Source organism: Zootoca vivipara, chromosome 9 (genome assembly GCF_965207765.1).
Source record: "Zootoca vivipara chromosome 9, rZooViv2.hap1.1, whole genome shotgun sequence".
Taxonomy (NCBI): Eukaryota; Metazoa; Chordata; class Lepidosauria; order Squamata; family Lacertidae; genus Zootoca; species Zootoca vivipara.
The window spans coordinates 47,399,416-47,418,496 of NC_142592.1; the positions used below are offsets into that span (position 1 = coordinate 47,399,416).

General features: G+C 42.7%; 1 protein-coding gene across 4 annotated transcripts in view; it reads right to left on the minus strand.

The window, feature by feature from the left end:
- The window catches only part of ABTB3 (ankyrin repeat and BTB domain containing 3), a 205,627-nt gene that overhangs the window by 63,588 nt on the left and 122,958 nt on the right, over positions 1-19,081 (minus strand). For all 4 annotated transcript variants that reach the window (XM_035128402.3, XM_088676730.1, XM_035128401.3 and 1 more), the window contains exons 2-3: positions 10,426-10,575; positions 880-1,084 (exon numbers count right to left, since the gene is read on the minus strand). In XM_035128402.3, coding sequence (XP_034984293.3) covers positions 880-1,084; positions 10,426-10,575 — 355 coding nt within the window. The remainder of the gene's footprint in view (positions 1-879; positions 1,085-10,425; positions 10,576-19,081) is intronic.

Genomic DNA, 19,081 nt, shown 5'->3' on the forward strand with positions numbered 1-19,081 from the left:
GGACTCAGTTTGGCTTCATGGGTGACAGGTTATGGCAGCTCTCCCATAACAAAATACACTGACTTATTGAGATACACTCAGCCACAGATGCCACAAGATGCTTTACTGCAAACAGCTGTTGTTGATCCAAAATCTATTCATGGGCTACTGGAAGGCAACAGAAGCATTATTGACTTTTGGTCAATCCAGGTTATACCAGAGTCCTCTGGCATGCGGATCTTTAACATCTCCCAAAAGATTTCCCCTTATTTCAAACAAATTTCTCAAGTTAGGACATTCTGTTTCACACATACACACACTGTACGCATGCAATTCTTATCCTGGCTCTTCTTTGGCCTTCTAAGTCTGGCTAAAACCAGAAAACTAGGGCTTAAATGATGAACATGTTTCAAAGTCACCCCTGAATGTCAACAGGCATTACTAGCAATGTAATACACTCCACAACTTGTTCTTCACATACTGCATATATTCTGCTCAGTCCCTGAATCCCAAATTACAGTTGCTGAAGCCCATTAAATTTATATTAAAAAAACACATTTAAAACCAAACCTGTTAAGCTACAAACAGAACCTCCTATTTTCTTTTCCAAAATCACAAGCACAGCCAAGAGACAAAAAGAGAGCAAAGTTGGGGGGAGGGGAGGGGAGAGAGATCTCTCCAAAATAGACATCTGGAACCAATCTGCAGCATGTAGCCACTGGGTGTCATTTTTGATATATTCTGGGTCAGCCACAGAGCACTTAATGGCAGGCGAAATTTATTCCAGGAAGAAAAAGCAATCATAACCAAAATAGACTGAATGGAGAAATCTACAGTGCCTAGCCTGTGTTTGGTAAGTAATAAGAAAACTGTGGATCTGTTCGTAAAGGAGATCATTACCTTTCCGTCTGTAGCGTCACTTTGGAGGGTTCCACGTTCGGGTTCTCCCATTCCATCTGCGGGCAGTGCATAAAATAACAGAGCGTGTACAAAGCCTCCGGTTCCCAGTAGAGTGACCCCTGCTTGTGGTGCATGGGGGTGCTGTTGCTATGTTGCTTCGCACTGAGTGGCTGCAGGTGATGCATTGCTCGAGACACCAGATCGCCTGGAAAGGGAGAAGTCAGGATCATTGCTATGGCTGGGTGTAATTATATCTCACCCTCAGGCCTTCTTTTGTTTAAGCACCATTCTGAAATATAGAGGCTGTGATTGCATAAAGGGTGGCAATTCATGTTAGGTTATAAGATTTATTCAGAAGAGCAAACATTACTGATGTACTGTTGGCGCCAGATCCTCTGCATGGTGCTACCACTGAGCCCCTGCCCAACACCACCTGCCTCTGCCATTCTGCCACCATCACAGCCCCTGTGTGGCACGCTACAAGCTTAGCAGGATCATGTCCAACAGGTAGATCGTGATTTACCGGTAGATCACTGGACGTCTGTGGTAGATCACTGGCTCCCTCCAAAGAAGCTCACCAACTTTGGCTCCCCTAAAAAAAGCTCAGCAACTTTGACCTGAACCCCTAAAAAACAGGCCTTCCTTCTCTCAAAAAGAAGCTCAGCAATTTTGACCTGAACCCCCCAAAATGGGGTAGATCACTGCCAGTTTTTAACTCTTTGAGTAGGTCTCAGTCTCTTGGGAGTTGGCCACCCCAGCTCTAGACCATGGGCAGGTGCCCAACCATGCTGACCCCTAACAGCAGGCCTGCTCACACACTCCAAAGCCAAAATACATTTCCAAGAAAGAGTTATTTATTATTTCCATTTCAATCCATTTTGTATTAGTGAAAGTAGTAATGGGAAGGCACAGCAACATCCAACAACATTCTGCAGCCAGGAAGTAATTATCCTCTCTTTATAACGGACTAAGGCATTCTGGGAAGCTGTGGAGCATGAGGGAAAAAAATACAAAACACATAATAAAAACAAACCAATAATCCCCACCACACCCCCACAACACAGTTAAAAGGTTTCATATGTTAATCTGCCCATGGCCTGGTTGTAGGGGAATGTTTTTGCCTGGGACCTAAAGGTGCATAATGAAGGTGCCAGACGAACATCTCTGGGGAGACCATTCCACAAAGAGGGAGCCACTGCAGAAAAGGCCAATTCTTGTGTTGCCACCTCTTGTGGAGGGGGTGCACGAAGAAGGGTCTCATATGTTGATCTCAGGGTACAGGTTCACTTCACTTTAAAGAGCAAGAAGGGACCATGGCTCAGTGGCAGAGAAGGGGAAAGGTCCCTGGCAGAGACTCTAGAGAGCTTTACCAAGGAACTGTAGCTCAGTGGTACAGCAATGCATTGCACACAGGCTTAATCCCTGGCAACCCCAGGTAGGATCAGGTAGCAGGTGATGGCAAAGAGTCTGCCCTAGACCCTGGAGAGCTGGTGCGGGTTGAGTAGACAATACCAGGTTAGATGTGGCACCAGTCTAAGGCAGTGGTCAGTATCTCTGGCATCCATCTGCCTCGGGAGACAATGAAGGAGTATTCCTTTGGGGGTGAGGTCAAGCTGCTGGAAGCTTGCAGTGCCTGCTGTAGTTGTAGAGACTGATGTAGGAGAGACATGTTTTATTCCACCTGGTCAGTACCAGGCAGCTTAATATTATGAAGACTCCTGCTCTGCCTGTGACTTAACTCAGTACTATTTCCTACATTCTTTTTTTAATACAGAAAAGAAAATACAGAAAACTATTAGGGAAAATGCATGAACCCCTTTTGTTATTCGGTGCCAATCATCTACATATCATCTACATATATCTATGGCGTCCGAGCACCAGTTGGTTTCTGAACAATATGCCCAGGGTAGTGAGTATCTTGCAATTTCAGTAACATACAGTATAAGGAGGTGGGAGAAGCAGCACATTACCGTATACTGGGCTGAGAATGGAATACAATTAAAATAAAATAATGTGTAGTAAGTGGCACTACACAAACAAATTGAGAAATCTACATATTCCCTTCAGGAAATATCTCAAAGGCACCCCCACCAATGGAAAAGGCTGCTGCTATTTTCTCACTAGGAAATAGCGCTATCGCACATGGAACATATGTTATACCCAAATCTAAAGCCACAGTTTCTGAATCAGATGACTTCCTTTGGCAAAAGGAGCCAGACACATTCCAATATGCTGCTCCTGGCAAGGAATCCATTTCAGCACACAGTATTTGTTTTCCTTGTGACTGAAAGCATATGGTCAAATTCCACCTCTATTTCAAGAAGCAGAAACTCTCTTATTTCTTCCTACATCTGCTAATCTTCTTTTGGAGACCTATGATTGCATAACCAAGATTTCCTGGTATTCATGCACTATTGAATAGGAACATATGTGGAGCTGGAATACGCTTCAGAATAACCATGATATTAATACAAATACCTACAGTTAAAGGAGTAGGTGTGAGAGACAGGGAGTAAAACTCCACTGGCAACACTCATTTACTAGAATTGTGGTTTTGGAGTCTCAGTCTCATAGGGAATGACAGTCTCCTGCCAACCAGTTATAAAGATGGTGGCAAGGAAAAAGGCAGCCTTGTTTCATCCAGCAGCCAGTGGACACTGCTGGTGATGGTAGTGTGTGTGTGTGTGTGTGTGTGTGAGAGAGAGAGAGAGAGAGAGAGAGAGAGAGAGAGAGAGAGATTTTCATGGATCCTTGTTTTTATATTATTACACGCTATTACAAGCAGAGTTGGGCAAATGTATCCATTTTTGTTTCTCGGTATCTCTGTATTTCCATATTTTTTTATAAAGTTCCCATGAAACTTCATCATCATTGTAGCGCAAATTTCTATTTGTGCATACATTTCTGTATGCACTTTTGCTCAATGTTCACATTTTGCAAAGCAATCTCACCCCACCCCCCATATAATGGATTTTTATAAGTTATTTTCACCAATATATGCATTTTTATAAACACTTTCCTCTTGTGCACGTATTTTTCATGCTGCTTTGCTGGACAACTGCACTGTAAAATTTGGAGATGCCATGAAGATTTCTTACGTTTAATAAGGGGTATCGGTAGAAAGCTCAGGTTGGAATTTGGCAAGAAATCAAGAAGGAAATATATCACAAATTGTGGGCTTGCTGCAAAGAAGGATTCTTGCAAAAGGACACCATAGCTGTAAGTATACATGTGATGTAGCCATCACTTAATTAATCAATTAGAGCAACATAGTAAGTACAAACCCATACACAAGTACAGGTGTGTACACACACACACACACACACACACACACACACACACAGTGCCCCAGCATGCAAGAGAACTTTTGCTGTAGTAACTTCCAAAAAGGCACAGACTAACCCTCCAGAAAAATACAGTCTTAAAACCAAAAACAGAAGATGACCGCTGGCACAGGAGGTATAAACCAACAAACTGCAGCCACCATGACTTCAGAGTATTGCAATTTTTGCTTACTTTACAATATTCTTATGACTCAAACCTTTAATTTTAACAACTCCCCACCCGTTTTTCCTGCTGTTAGGAAATGACTATGATCAGAATGAATCCTACATCCCTCAGATGTTTATAATTCCCCAAGAGATTGAAAAAGGGAGAATGAATTCTCTGTGCAGTCATCCTGTACAATCTGGGCCAAATGGATGTGTGCTCCATTGCATACCAATACCTTGAAACCATGTAATATTTTGTAGAAACGTTTGGTTAGCCAACTTCCATCAAAATATAGAGGGAAAAATGAAGACAAATTGGGATCTGCTACTCCCTGAATCAGGATGCTTACCCTAAGATTACTCAGTTCAGGTGAATTGTTGTTTAAACCCTTTATAATTTATATGTGACACCTATCTGGACCAATTACCTGACATTTTCAGAAGGTAAAATTAAAATTCTTTGGTTTTCCAAAAGCAGTTTATGTGCTTCTTCATCAAACATAGACTTATCAAGCAAAATTTTGCCTAATCACAAAAATGGCAGATTTTAATTCCTCACACCCAAAAACATATTTTTAAGACCCCTCATTGAATAAATTTGCAAAAATTAAGTTTTACTTGCTAAAAGGACACGTCCTAATGTGTTGTGGAAACCAGCTCACTGCACTGCCAGAAACAAACCTTTTGTAAATACCTTGTAATTTACAGTATTCCACATCATGCAAACCACACCATGCATTTTTTGATATGATTTGTGCACATAGAAAGCTAACCCTCCAACTATTTGAGTAATCAGCTGCACTTCACTTAGTGTATTACGATTTTATTGTTTTAATGCGTATGTCTATGAAATTATGCACCACCTTGAAATTACCCTTTTAGGCAGTATACAAGTGGGGGAAATTAATCTTTCCTCTCTTTTTAGGTGCATATACTTGAAACCACCAATCATGGATGCATAGGCACACCATTCTGACATTAGCATGATTCAGTATCTTGAAAATGTTAGGTGGTAGGCAGTTTTCATTTGAGATGCAACATTGGAAAACATTGTGCTGGGCCTAAGAGTCCTTGCTGTTATTCCTAATCCAGATGATGTGCCTCTGTTTCCCTTTCAATGCTTTGCCTTGTTTTGTTTGGAACCAAAGCAATCTAACAAGGGAACATTTCTTTTGAGTTGCCTAGCAACAACAGGTCCTCAATCAAGGATGGAGCATATCAGAATGAAATACTGAAATACAAAGAGTAAATTATTATTGTTGTATATCTTTCTTGATGCCCATCTGTTGCTCTGATTACTACTCCCAATAATAGCTGAAATTTGTAATGCATCAACAAAATCATCATTCAATGGCCAAAATAGGGGGGGGGGGGGTTTGCAAAGTTAAGCTGGTGTGAGGATAAGACAAGTAAACTGACCAAAAGCAAAAGAATTCAATATTAAGCATTTCTAATTTTTAGAGATCAGCACAATACTTTTATTAGGCATTTCCATTCCATGCAGTCAAAGGCTTTAAGGGACATGGTCGTCAGTGCGGTTTTGGTTGCTTAGTTGTGTTCAAATTCAGTAGTTTCCTAACAAGGTGCGATCGGGGACAAAGCTAGTCTGGTCTGGGGCAATTAGTTTGTGTAGGAAGCATTTTAGACAGATGGCCAAGATTGGTGATATTTTGTAGTCTTGGTTTATCAGTGAGATTGGGTGATATGATTCTACTTTGAGGCTGTCTTTAAGTGGCTTTGGGATAGACTGAATTTATGGTTTTGAAGGTCTCTTTATACATTCACCCAGTTCAAAAAATGATAAACTACTGTTATGTTGGTCCTCAATCTCTTGGTCCTCTACCAGAATATAGACCTTATCCTGCTTTGTTTTACCGTGTCCTGCTTTGCCCGAACCTGAAATTTTGCCTTTGCCAGAATCCCTGAACTACCAAGGTCCTTTGCTTCAACAAGCTGGGAGCTTGTTTACTACAAAGAAACATTCAGGAATACGGGCTTCCACCTTCAATTTGAAGTGGTATGTTCCCAGGAGGGATCTGCCATGCTGTATTTCTGAACATGCCGTTCAGCTTTCAGTGTTTTCCACCATGGAAGAAAATGCATTCTTTGACAGATCTTGCATCCGAACATGATGTTTTATTGTGTGTTTTTCTTGAGAAGTGATATTCTAATTCCAAGAAACTACGTTACTTTGGAAACAGCCGTAAATGGACATGAAAACTGCATGTCAAGGAAGATGCTAGAAACTGCCAATCATCCTCAGGCAAGCACCTTTGTTTCCAAACCCAGGTTTAACGTCTTGTTTAAATTACTTGATGTAATCTGTGTCTGCAGTGAGGAAGCCCCATTCCCCTACAATAAAGAAGCAAAACTAGGCTCTGACAGAGTAGAGAAGGGATCAGCTGCTGTGGACAGTTGGGTGGTGGGGAAAATCCTGCTTATCAGATGCTTGGGTGAAATCTGGTTGAGGAAGCATGAAAGCTGGCAGCTTGACAAATTTAGGAGGAGAGGAGAATGACGTTTGGTGGGGTGTTTGGAAAAGTGGCCCTAGCAGCTTCCTTATGCTGTCCATTAAAGCCTTCTCCAGGTTGGAGTAGAGTCTTGGGGGAAATGCCCTCCAGTGGGCTCCATCCTCTGCTGATAAACCCTGGTGGAATTACATAGCAGCAGTGGTGGGAAGCATTCCAGTGGGCGGCTGGGAGCTGCCATGTTAATTTCCCACAACCACCATCAACCCATAGCCATGCCAGGGAGAGTTTCCACTGCTAAATTTCCATGTGCCCAGCTGTGTTAAAGTCACGGGTGCACAGCCAGTTCAAGAAGTTGCAGCCCCAGCTAGAGGACATGTCAGAAGAGAAAGAGGTCCATGGATTCCTGTTTTCCCCTCCCTATGCCAGGGTCTTTAGTTCAGTTGATTAACATGCCTGAAGGAACAAAAAGCTCTCCAAGAATGCAAGAGCCTGTAAATACATTCTGAATATATTGGAATAAATAGTGGTGCTATTATCAGCATGTCAGGAGGCAGCAGAAGCTTCTGACAGAACTTGCCGATTCATTTGCCTATTTTAAGAAATGTAGAATCAGCACATCAATGAATAGGTGGCTCAGTGATGAAGGGAGTCTTTAGAAGTCCTTCAATGACAATTAGGAGCAGCAGGGTTGGGTGAAAGACTAGACAAATACTCCATTTTGCTTCTCCATTTATAGAGGTGCACACAAAGGTGTTTTATTTTTTCACTTGGTGCATTCTATTTAGGGCTGAATGAACATGCCGTGAATTTGAGGGGAGGTATACTAATTCTTTCAGGGGCGAGAAGGTAATTGTGGGGTAGTGGAGAAGGAACACAGGAGAGCACAACAAGAGCAACTGATAATGTCTTCTGCCAGAGTGGTAATTGCTAATAGTCTAAGCTTTGGGTAGGGTAGGGAATGGACGACAGGTCTGTGTTAGGAGGACTTACTCAAGGCCACCCACTGAACTTCATCGCTGAGAGTCCTGCTTCTAAGATTTCACTGCTCCATCCCCAGAATTTGTAACAGCTTTTGAGGGTTCTCCCATCCCCTATTTCACTGTCTGTTTTAGGTTTTATATGAGGACTTTTGGTTCCCAGTTCATTTTTATTTCTTGTTGTTTTTTTAATAAGCTGCCAAACACAAAATAATGTCAAATCTCCCGTAAGTTTCTATCACAGCAATTTTCTAAACCTCCCAAGCTGCTTCGCCACCCTGCTTCTCACTACCTTCATATGCATACTCTTGCAAATATGTTCAGATCACATGGCTGAGTCTGTATTCGGTAAGACAGGAGTGACCAGTGGAGGAAAGGGAGTCTATGCTTGTCATGGATAGATCGCTATGTGGTTTGCTGTTCCCTCCAACCCCACAGAAAAGTGATGGAGTTGTTAGGATGGCCTGCAGAAGCAGCAGAGTTTCCAAATGCCACTAGGGGAGTACTTAGCTAACTCTACCAACTGTTCTCTCCAGAACCTGTCTTGGGCACTTGCTTGGATAGCTAACACAATAGGTTTTAGGTGCTCACTCCCTTTTAGTGAAGCCAATACATCAATGCTGGGCCCCTGGGGACCCCCCCTCCAGACCATGCCCCCTCCACAGGCCACCATTCTGTGGCCCTGCTCCACTCCTCCTTGAGTACTTTTGCTTGGCTGAAATGTGTTCTTAACCACGATGACACCTCATCTTTGTCTGGATGGAGGATCGAAAGATTTGTGTGTGTAGAAACCTCTGGCTTGTAGAGTAGGCTCAGGGCCAGCCCACCCATGAGGCAAGGTGAAGAGACAGCCTCAGGCGGCAGGATCCAAAGGGGCAGCAGATCCCAATGTAAATCTTTAGTCCCCCACCCCTTGTTTCTGATTTAGATATTCACTCATCCCTTCTTCCCCTGTGGAGATGGGGGTACCATTTTGTGGTTTGCCTCAAGGGCCAAAATGTATTGGGCCAGCCCAGAGTAGGCTGCATTCCAGCTACACATAAAGGTTAAAAGTCACATATATTGCTCCACCCACCTTTTCTCTCTGGCCCAGCCCACCACTGGTATGTGGCCCTCAGAATGTTCCACAGGACAGACAGTGGCCCTTGAGCTGAAAAAGGTTCCCCACCCGTGGAGAAGTGCAGGCAATGGAGCAACAAGGGCAACAACTAAAGTGCAAAAATAGGAAAACACATTCTTGATTTACAGTGCTCTACGAATGAATAAAGGGATGCAGGTGGCGCTGTGGTCCAAACCACAGAGCCTAGAGCTTGCCGATCAGAAGGTCAGCGGTTCGAATCCTCACAACGGGATGAGCTCCCGTTGTTCGGTCCCAGCTCCTGCCCATCTAGCAGTTCAAAAACACGTCAAAGTGCAAGTAGATAAATAGGTACCCCTCCAGCAGGAAGGTAAACGGCGTTTCCGTGGGCTGCTTTGGTTCGCTAGAAGCAGCTTAGTCATGCTGGCCACATGACCCGGAAGCTGTCTGCGGACAAACGCCGGCTCCCTCAGCCTGTAAAACCAGATGAGCGCCGCAACCCCAAAGTCCTCTGCGACTGGACCTAAAGGTCAGGGGTTCCTTTACCTTTACCAATGAATAAGTGTAGAGCAGGGATTAAGGGGCTAACTGCAAGTTAGGTGCAAACTTCTGTATGTGAGTTGCAATGCTGTTTTTTATAAAGTGAAAGCAGAATTGAGAGAGGGGAGTTTAGACGTGTAACCCTTTTCAAGCCCACTGCCAAATCACGCAGATTCCTCATGCATGTGCATTTCCTTCCATAGCATTCAAAAAGTATGATTGCTAACGTTTAGTGAGCATGTAATATTCCAAAATCCATATTGGGCTAACCAAAATGTCACAAATAGCAAATTTCTGAATTCTCCAGAACTCTTAATCAGGCTGTGTGGTAAATAAAAATTTTAAAATGGGGGGGGGCGTGGTATTAGCTGGCTGTGAAGCCATAAGCCTGCACCTCATAGTGGCATGTGGTTAATTTTTTCATAGGAAAACAGGTAGGGCCAGAGGTGCTAACTTGTGAGGGCCGTGGGGGGTTGATTTCATGATTGTGACGTTGTGACCTCCTGATGTCTTGCACCTGAGCATCGTGCCTCCCTCCCTAAGTCGGGCAGAAGCTTCCTGGGCTTTGCGAAGGAGGTGCCTGAGCTCTGACAATATGTCGCAAAATGCGCCTAGAACAATGGTAGTTTCAAACACTGGCTTTGACAAGTGCTGTGCATGTCTCAGGCTGCACCAAAGCCTTTTGTAAAGGAGAAACAAACAATAGCTGATTCTCTATCTCTGGAAATACAAAAACACAATATTCTAGAAAATCTGTGAACAAGCTTGAAATGGCTGGCTTCTTCCCTGGGTCTTACGTTGCAAAGTGTTTAACCATTATTCAAACTTGAGTTACAAGCTGCTCCGCCGGCAGGGTATGAAAGTCACTCTGCTTCTTCCTGCCACAGCAGGTTCCCTCCACAACCCTGATGTGTTTTTCTATGTAAACCGGAACGTAATTGCTCATAAAAAGTAATGGAGGGAAAGGTTAGGAATGATTTTGTACTTACTGAGTTCTGCAATACTTCCCACACGCGTTGCAAGCAAAGATTGCTCGATGGTCCGTAACTCTGATTGGCTAAACATCTGGACTTCCCCTGGCTTATTTGACCTTTGCTGGTCTTTGTGAAGATTCAAACTTTCTGGCAAGCAAGGGACACCTGGAGTTAAAAGAGAAGGAAGGGGGTGTTCAGTGCAATTTTTAAAATCAAGGCTACTGCAGCTTTTCATTATTACTTTTTAAAGGACATTTTAAAGGTCTGTTCAAACACATGAAGCTACATTGTAATGCATCATAGCCATCGGTCCATCTACCCCAATTGTATCTACTTCGACTTTTAGCTTTAGTGACCTTTTAGCTTCTTAAGCAGATATATTTCCTAGCACTGAATCCTGGGGCCCTTTTAAAACCAGAGGTGCCAGGGAGTCAACCTGGGGGGGGGGGGCTTCTGCATGAAGAGTACATGCTCTGTCACGAAGCCATGGCCCCTTTCTAGTCTCACATCATTTCTCCTGTATGAGTCGCTCACAAAGTAGAACGTGTACACCAGGACCATTTGCCTAGATGTCCAAATTACAAATTTCCTCATCTTCTAGTCACTTTCCTACAACACTACATCTTAAGAACATATGTGAAGAAAAACAGCATGGAAGCTGACCAAGTCATCATAAAACTTTTGGTTAAAGAGATGGGGCACAAAGTGGTTGGTAAATAAATAAAGCCAACGAATTGTCCCTCATGTTCATCACTCGCCAAAGAATATACACCTAAATACACACCTGAAAGCAAATCCAGCAAGTTCCCTCACTCAGCCCCTTTTGCCTAATAATAAGTCCTAATGTATCCCAATCTTGTTCTTGATAAATGGAGGACCAATTCATTTTCCCTACCCCATTAAATAATGGACCTTTCTCTGATGAGAATGCCAATATTGATGCCTGTGACAAACTCAGTTGTACTTGTGGGGATACCTCTGGGAATAAAGTAAAGCTGCTGATGTTCCTGAATACAGTAGTAGTTGCCACACAGTTAGCAGAGGTTTTGGAGAACTGTGCTGAATTAATCAGAACTCTGGAAGCAGTTACTCCAGTTACCTGGAGGCAGTGACATGCTCAGTAGCTGAATGTCCTACTTATGTCCAGCCACTCCAGAAATTCAGCATCATGCATCATTGTGTTTTTCAAAAATCCTACCTTCAGGGAATCTTTTTGACAGAGTTTAATCTGCTGAGACGGAATCCCAGGGCGTGGGACACAGAATTCCTGTGCTTTGCAAAGAATTGTAGAAAAGTGTTTTAGGAAACATTCACAACTTGGGCAGGACACCAGCTAAGCTTGCTTCTATGTAGCTGCTGCAATACTTTGAGGGACAAAGGTGAACTGTGTTTAAAACTATCCTATACAATAACAAACTATTGAGGACAAACAACCTTATTACGGACTAGAATCCAAAATATTTAGTTCACAAATGTTTGTGCCACAACAAAATTTGCTTTTTTTATACTGTTGTATTCAAGAAGGTAAGAGCAACACAAGTCCCTTCTGGCCAAAAAGAGAGGCTTACAATATTTCTTGCCTTCTCTATTCTCCAAACACGAGAGAAGACCTTGCATTTCTCCCAAGCCTTTTGCGCATGTCATAGGCCTCGGGAGATGGCAGAGGAAGTAAGTGGTGACACAGATAGTGACTGGCTAGTAAGCCAAGCCAACATATATTCACTCAGCTTTGGGGAGGGGAAAAAACAGCTGCCCAGATTTAAAGTTCTTATGTGAATTAGTTAGACTTATTATACACCGCTTACACAGGGGGGAAAATGTTTGAGAGAAGCACATAAAGAAAGAAGCACAGTTTATTGGCTTTATTTATTTACCAACCACTCAGCAAAAGGGGCTGAGTGAGGGGCCAAAATGTGATCCCACTTCTATCCAAGCTTTGAGACCACATTAGCTCTCCAGTGGTACCTCGGGTTATGAATTTAATTCATTCTGGAGGTCTGTTCTTAACCTGAAACTGTTCTTAACCTGAGGCACCACTTTAGCTAATGGGGCCTCCCGCTGCCGCCATGCTGCCGCCATGCTGCCGCCATGCGATTTCTGTTCTCATCCTGGAGCAAAGTTCTTAACCCGAGGTACTATTTCTGGGTTAGTGGAGTATATAACCTGAAGTGTCTGTAACCTGAGGTACCACTGTATTTAGAAAATGTTAAGATTGAAGATGACCTGTTCTAATTGAAAAGCCCAGCATCCCTGAAGAAGCAATCACTCCATATGCCCCCACTCAGTTCAAGGTCTTCCTTATTTCAATACAGTCTTAATGAGTTGTGTACTTTTTTTCTGCTTCAGTCACACTGTTTAAATCTGACAAGTAGGTAGGCATGTCAGACTCCTATAGTCTGAATATGCAAGAGACGTCTTCTGTTTTGCTTGCTGGCTATTACTGCCATATTTTTTGCCTGTCATTCTGAATCAAAGACTCCTGCGCAACATCTCTATAAACTCTAACTGCAGAATCTGTTCTCATGTGTCACTGGAAAATTATGCTAATAAATGTCCTTTCTTTGTACTGCCCTGTTACTTGGTATTGCATGTTTCCCGATATGCCTGGCTCCTGTCAATCAGCCTCATTACTTCCACTCTGCACATGACTACATTACACAGCAGAAGCTGGGTCCAGTTCAGTTTTCTCCAGAATCTCTGTGTTGTTCCATTGACATATAGACGATGAACCTGATTGAGGATCCTGAAACTCTGGGGGCTTAATTGTACATACATAATTACATTCATGGCCCAGGACTCAGACACCCATTCCCCTCAAGCTATCAGAGGAAAGCCTATGCCAGGGGTAGGAAACCTTTGGCAATCCAGCATGACTAATTGTCAAGGTGATGGGAATTGGAGTCCAACAATATCTAGAGTGCCACAGGTTCTCCGGGAGTCTCTTGACCCACGTCCTCTGCTTCAGCCTCAGAGTCTGAACTGCTCCCTCTCACGGGTTCCTCCTGCTCACTAAATCTTGCTGTCCCTTCAGTATCCAGCTACTCCTCTGACCTCTCCTCAGTGTCCCACTACCAATTCCCGGGCTCTGAGCATTCCTCCTCTGGGATTTCCCTTGGAGGTTCCCCAGCTGGTGCCTTGCACCATTCCTCTTCATCCAGACAGTCCCTGACAACTGATGATGTGCCAGAAATTACTAACACAAGTGTACCTCGGCACCTACTGTGGACTACCATTTTCTATGGACCCCCTTGCAAGGCTAGTGTCTGTCTATGTGTGATGGAAATGATAAGCTTCAGTAATCCCCAGTGGATTTGTGCTGGTCTCTGAGAGTGTGTGAGAAAGGCTCAATAGTAAATACGGTAGTTAAACAGAGCTTCCATGTTCAGAAGCAGTATAGCTTTTAGTAACAGATACTAGGGACAAACAATGAGGGAATACAACTGCCCTCTCCCCTACTTGTGTACTTTCCAAAAGCATCTGGCTGACCATGGCTATGAGCAGGCTGCTGGATCGGGGTCCATCAAGGTTTTTCTTATGTTTTTGTGTATTTAAAAACCTTAGGGCTCGTTTACACTTCACTTGTCCAGTGCCTAGAAAAGTTCTGAGAGGTTTTCTGCTTGTGTCCCATGCTTTCTAGGCATGGATCTGAGCAGTTTTCAGTTTGCCCTGCCACTTTCCCCAGGAAATCCCACTATTTACAGCTGAATCAGAGCAGACATCAATCTGCAGAAAACCCAACTGACATTTGCTTCGATTCAGCAGAGAGCAGATTTTCCCATGGGGAAAGTGGCAGGACAAGCAGAAATGTGGACAAACCCTTACATTCAATCTGCTCGAGACCATGATTAGCCACTATCAGTCAGGGCAGGCAATTAATGTTGTTGTTGTTTAGTCGTTTAGTCGTGTCCGACTCTTCGTGACCCCATGGACCACAGCACGCCAGGCACTCCTGTCTTGCACTGCCTCCCGCAGTTTGGTCAAACTCATGTTGACAATTAATAAACTGGGTTAAATGGACTATTTTGGTGATGTGGTACACAATAGCTTCCTATATCTAATTACTTTTAGCTTAGAACTGGCTTGCAATGATTAAAAGCAAACGTTTTAGTACAGCAGCAATGACATAGTGGGTGGGATACAGACTTAATCGTGCTCAGAGCAGACTCACCCTGACTAACTTAAGTTCCATTGATTTCAATGACTCTACTCCAGGCATGACTAAGTCTGGATTCCAGTCAATAACTCCCAAAGGGTAGAAACATATGCACAACTTGTGCCTTCTAGTTATTAGCAGTGGAAAGTGAATGTTCTCCATCTGCTCGGGAAGTTCTGCCATCCTACAGTCAGAACTCGCATCGTAATGTAGTAAAAGCCATGCACTCGTCTTTCTTTTTGCAAAAGTGCTAGAAAGCAGCACAACTTTTCTAAAGCATGCTAGAGAGCCCGCCACTTTGTTTTGTTTGTTGATCCATATAGTCTGAAGACATATCAGACAATCACACTTCTCAACATTACAATTGCAACTACTGTTTCCAGAACCCAGTCATGTGAAACATTCATGCCCGGCCAATCATCCTGGAGAAAGCTAAGATGTGATTAAGCCTATCCCATGATAGCATACCCTTCAAGCGTCCTTATTTTCCCAGGGCATTCCTGAAATTACAGAAGCCATCTCAGCTTCTGATTTGATCCCGGAATGTCCCATTTTATCCCTCCAGTGCCGCTGCTGCCAAACTTGGGGAAGATGACGAGTCGGTGCTTAGCCTGCAATGGAACGTTTCCGAAGCAGAACCCTTGTGCATGGGGGGGGGGGAAGCAGTTCCCCGCCAGAGCGGAGGTGGCGGACACATGCGGCCCTCTCTGCCGTGCCAAAGCTGCCACTGCTGTCATGATCTGAGGTAAAGAGCGGGTGGAGGAAGCAAGTGAGGAGGGATGGGAGTGAGCAGCTGCCAGGTAGGCGCTGCTGTGGCAGGCGAGGTAGTTAGCTGACTCACACAGCAGCGCAAGACGCGTCCCTATTCTCAACTGAGGAATGTTGGAGGGTATGCGATAACTCACCCTTTTGCTGATTATATGAATTAGCCAGTAGACACGACCATCCCTTCCCACGCTCAAAGGTATATTTCCCACCACTTGACAAATAGACCAAAAGGCAGAGCCACAATATTATATTTATTTGCCTTCCTTGAAGTGAAAATGAGAATGGGAGGAGGGGAAGAGAGAGTGACAAGCCCAGAAAGAAGGAGGAAGAAGGTCAAAGTGTTCTGTATAATGGTAGAATTGCACTTCAGTTGTTAGAATGGAATCAGAGGTTACTGATATTAACTGTAAATAAACTTCTGATGTGGTTTGTCTCTGATGATATAAAAGGTACTCATGGATGCAACTCTGCATAATTCAACAGCAATTATATTTGCCTCATTATATTCTTGGATGTCAGCTTTATTCTGATATTAGAGAACACTCTATAGCCTTTTTAGCCCAAGGGCCACATCCCCTTCTAGGCCACCCGCAGGGGCTGTATGCCAGAGGTGAGTGGGGCCAAAAGCAAAGTGGTTAGAGCAATGAGTGTAAGTTTTCCTTTTGCACAGGAAGACAGAGGGACACATCCCTCAAGCCAAGCAAGCAAGATTAATCCGTCTAATGACACATAACCCAGGCATAAATCATCAAGAAAGGTACAAAACAGAACCAGTGAAGGGTGTAGTCTGCAGAGAGTAATGATGGCCAGATGGAAAGGCCCAGAGGATTATAAGGAACCTTATAGTTATAAGGTTATTTATAGTTGCTGTATAGAGTCCTTAAGAAAGAACATGAACTATTGGAGAGTAACCTAAGAATTAAGCTTTCTATTACAAGGAAGTGATCAATATGTAACTTGGAAGGTAGCCTCTTTTGCCATAAAGGCCTCTAGTTTTAGGGAAAGGTATCTGGATTTTATTTTAGACGACTACAGTCTTCCTTATTTCAATATCTTATTTTAATGCTTGATTTTGAGGTGTTTTACAATGCAGAATTTCATTTTATGTACACCTTTATGTAGAGGTTTAAGTGTACTATACTTTTATGTGGAGTTTGAATGTAGTTCATTTTGTTAACGTATATGGACGAAGTCAATAAAATTCTATTATAACAGCAATTTTCTTTCAAGCTGAGATGCTGAAGCAATAATCAATATTATTTTTCTTCTCTACATGGCATTGAGATTACAAATAATAGGAAGTATCTTCTTTTTATCTCAGTGTTCAGGAGATGCAGATAAATTTGAAGTAGTTGAATATAAGGGATGTGTTTGGAAGAACCAGTTTATGAGGAAGAATCAAAATGGACTTGAGTGGTTTTATTTTGCTATTTTAGGCTGCAACAACAAAATTATAGTCTCCCGATCAAGGGAAGTAATAGTACCGCTGTGTTCTGCTCTTGTCAGACCATACTTGGAGTACTGTGTCCAGTCCTGGGCACCATAATATAAGAAGGATATTAACTAGCCAGAAGGCTGCAGAGAAGGGTGACCAAGATGATAAGCAAAGCCTTATGAGGAGCAGTTGAAGGAGCTGTGTATGTTTAGCCTGGATTAGAGGAGATGGAGAGGAGATATTATAGTCATCTTCAAGGGCTGCCACATGGAAGATGGAAGAAGCTTGTTTTCTCCTGTTCTGGAGGGCAGGATCCAAACCAATGGATTCTAGTTACAAGAAATGAGATTTCAACTAAGCATCAGGAAGAACTTTCTGGCGGTAAGAGATGTTTGACAGTGGAATGGACTCCCTTGGAAGGTGGTGGATTCTCCTTCCTTGGAGGTTTTTTATGTTGGATGGCCATCTGTCATGGATGTTTAAGTTGAGATTCCTGCATTGCAGGGGGTTGGACTAGATGTTCCTCAGTGCCCCTTCCAACTCCACAATTCTATGATTTTGTGAAGAAGATGGAATAGCAAAGGAGAACCTGGCAATCACCCTCAATGGTAAAACAACAGAAGTACAACAATATATTGTTAAATCATACAAAGATAATTTAAGTTTAATGTCAACCAGACGTTCTTTTTAGGAAGCTTCAGTGCAGATGCAACACAACAAATCTCTTTGAGTCAAAATCTGTAAACTGAGTGAATATTTACCATCACCCTCCTTTCTCTCTGTCTGAAAAAGGGGTAGCCAACATGACATCCTTCAGATGTTGTTGATGCTACAATTCCCATCATCACTGGCCATTGGCCATGCTTTCAGGGACTGGTGTGAGTTCAGAGTCAAACAACATCTGGAGAACACCATGTTGGCTGTTCCTCATCTGGAGCAATATCTTCACACCATGGTTTGCATGGTTTAGTACTCCAGAGTAGAAGCTGTATCTGTGCACATGCAATAGGAAACCATGGTTAATGACAGGAAATAAATGTGGAGTAGAGAAATTGATTTTTGGATAGGAGACATGGAAGGGGAAAGGAATATACAAGTCTGTGGCCCACTCCCAATCTCATAAATATATTTAAAGAGATTGATGATAACATCTGCCCTGGGTCAACATATGAGCCAAGGAGGCAAATATTTCAAAATGAAGATATATCATCTTAGGGAACTGTCTTGAACATGATATAATAAATTTGTTGAACTTTTATTTAGACCCCTAGTTTACTGGCACAGAAGTCATGATAGACTATTTCCTGTTTAACAACTGGCAATTCTGAGAATCGGAAAGGCAGAACTGAGTGTAAAAAACAACAAAGAAAAAACATAGTAAATACAAATCTGTCTAACTGACAAGTGACTAAGCATGACTTGGAGTATTAACTTGATGACACAACTGACCTCTACATTTTTGAAAATCATTTCCCCACCTCTCTGCACGTAAACAGAGGGAAGCTGAGAAAGATAAGGCAATAAAAACTCTTCACCAGTTCCACACCCAAATACTTACAATTATCCCTAATCTCCCCTCAGTTTTCTTGTAAAGTACTGTTAACTATTACATACCTGCTTGCAGTGCCCTTGAAACTGTATGTAATTGCGGTAGAATATTGCATTGGAAAAGATATGGCTCCTATGGTATTTAAAGAAAAATGTGTTATGGACCAAGTCTGGTTTTCCTAAAGTCAAAAGTATATTCCAGCAGAAAGGAGGATTATTTGGAAGTTTCTCCCTCCCAACCATTTGTGGGGCCAAGCTAACCCTTCCCTTTGCTAAGAGCATGTCTGGCCATCAGCTAAGGTTGCAAATGACACACAGGGGATTCTAAGAGGGCTTTAGTGCTCAGGGGCTGCACTAGACTAGGGGCAGGCAGACTTTAGGCTTACTGGAATTTGTTTTTTACTAGAACACTGTAGTCTACACACCAACTAGAGCCAGGTACAAAATAGTGGCTATGTGAGTTAGGGATGGGCAAATGTGTCAATTCTGGTATTTCTCCAATTCAGTTATCCACATTAGTTTGCATTTTTTTATATGTAGAAAGTCGTCGTGAAAATTCATCAGCATTTTAGTACAACTTTATCCTAATACACTCATTTTTCCTAATATACATGGTTTTGCACAGCAATTTCCACTAATAAAATGCATTTTTGTATGTTATTTTCACTAATATAGGCATTTATATGCACACTGAAACTAGGATGTGCATTCTGGTACTTAAACACTTCTGTTTTATTTTACTATTGCAGCTTCATCACAGCACAATA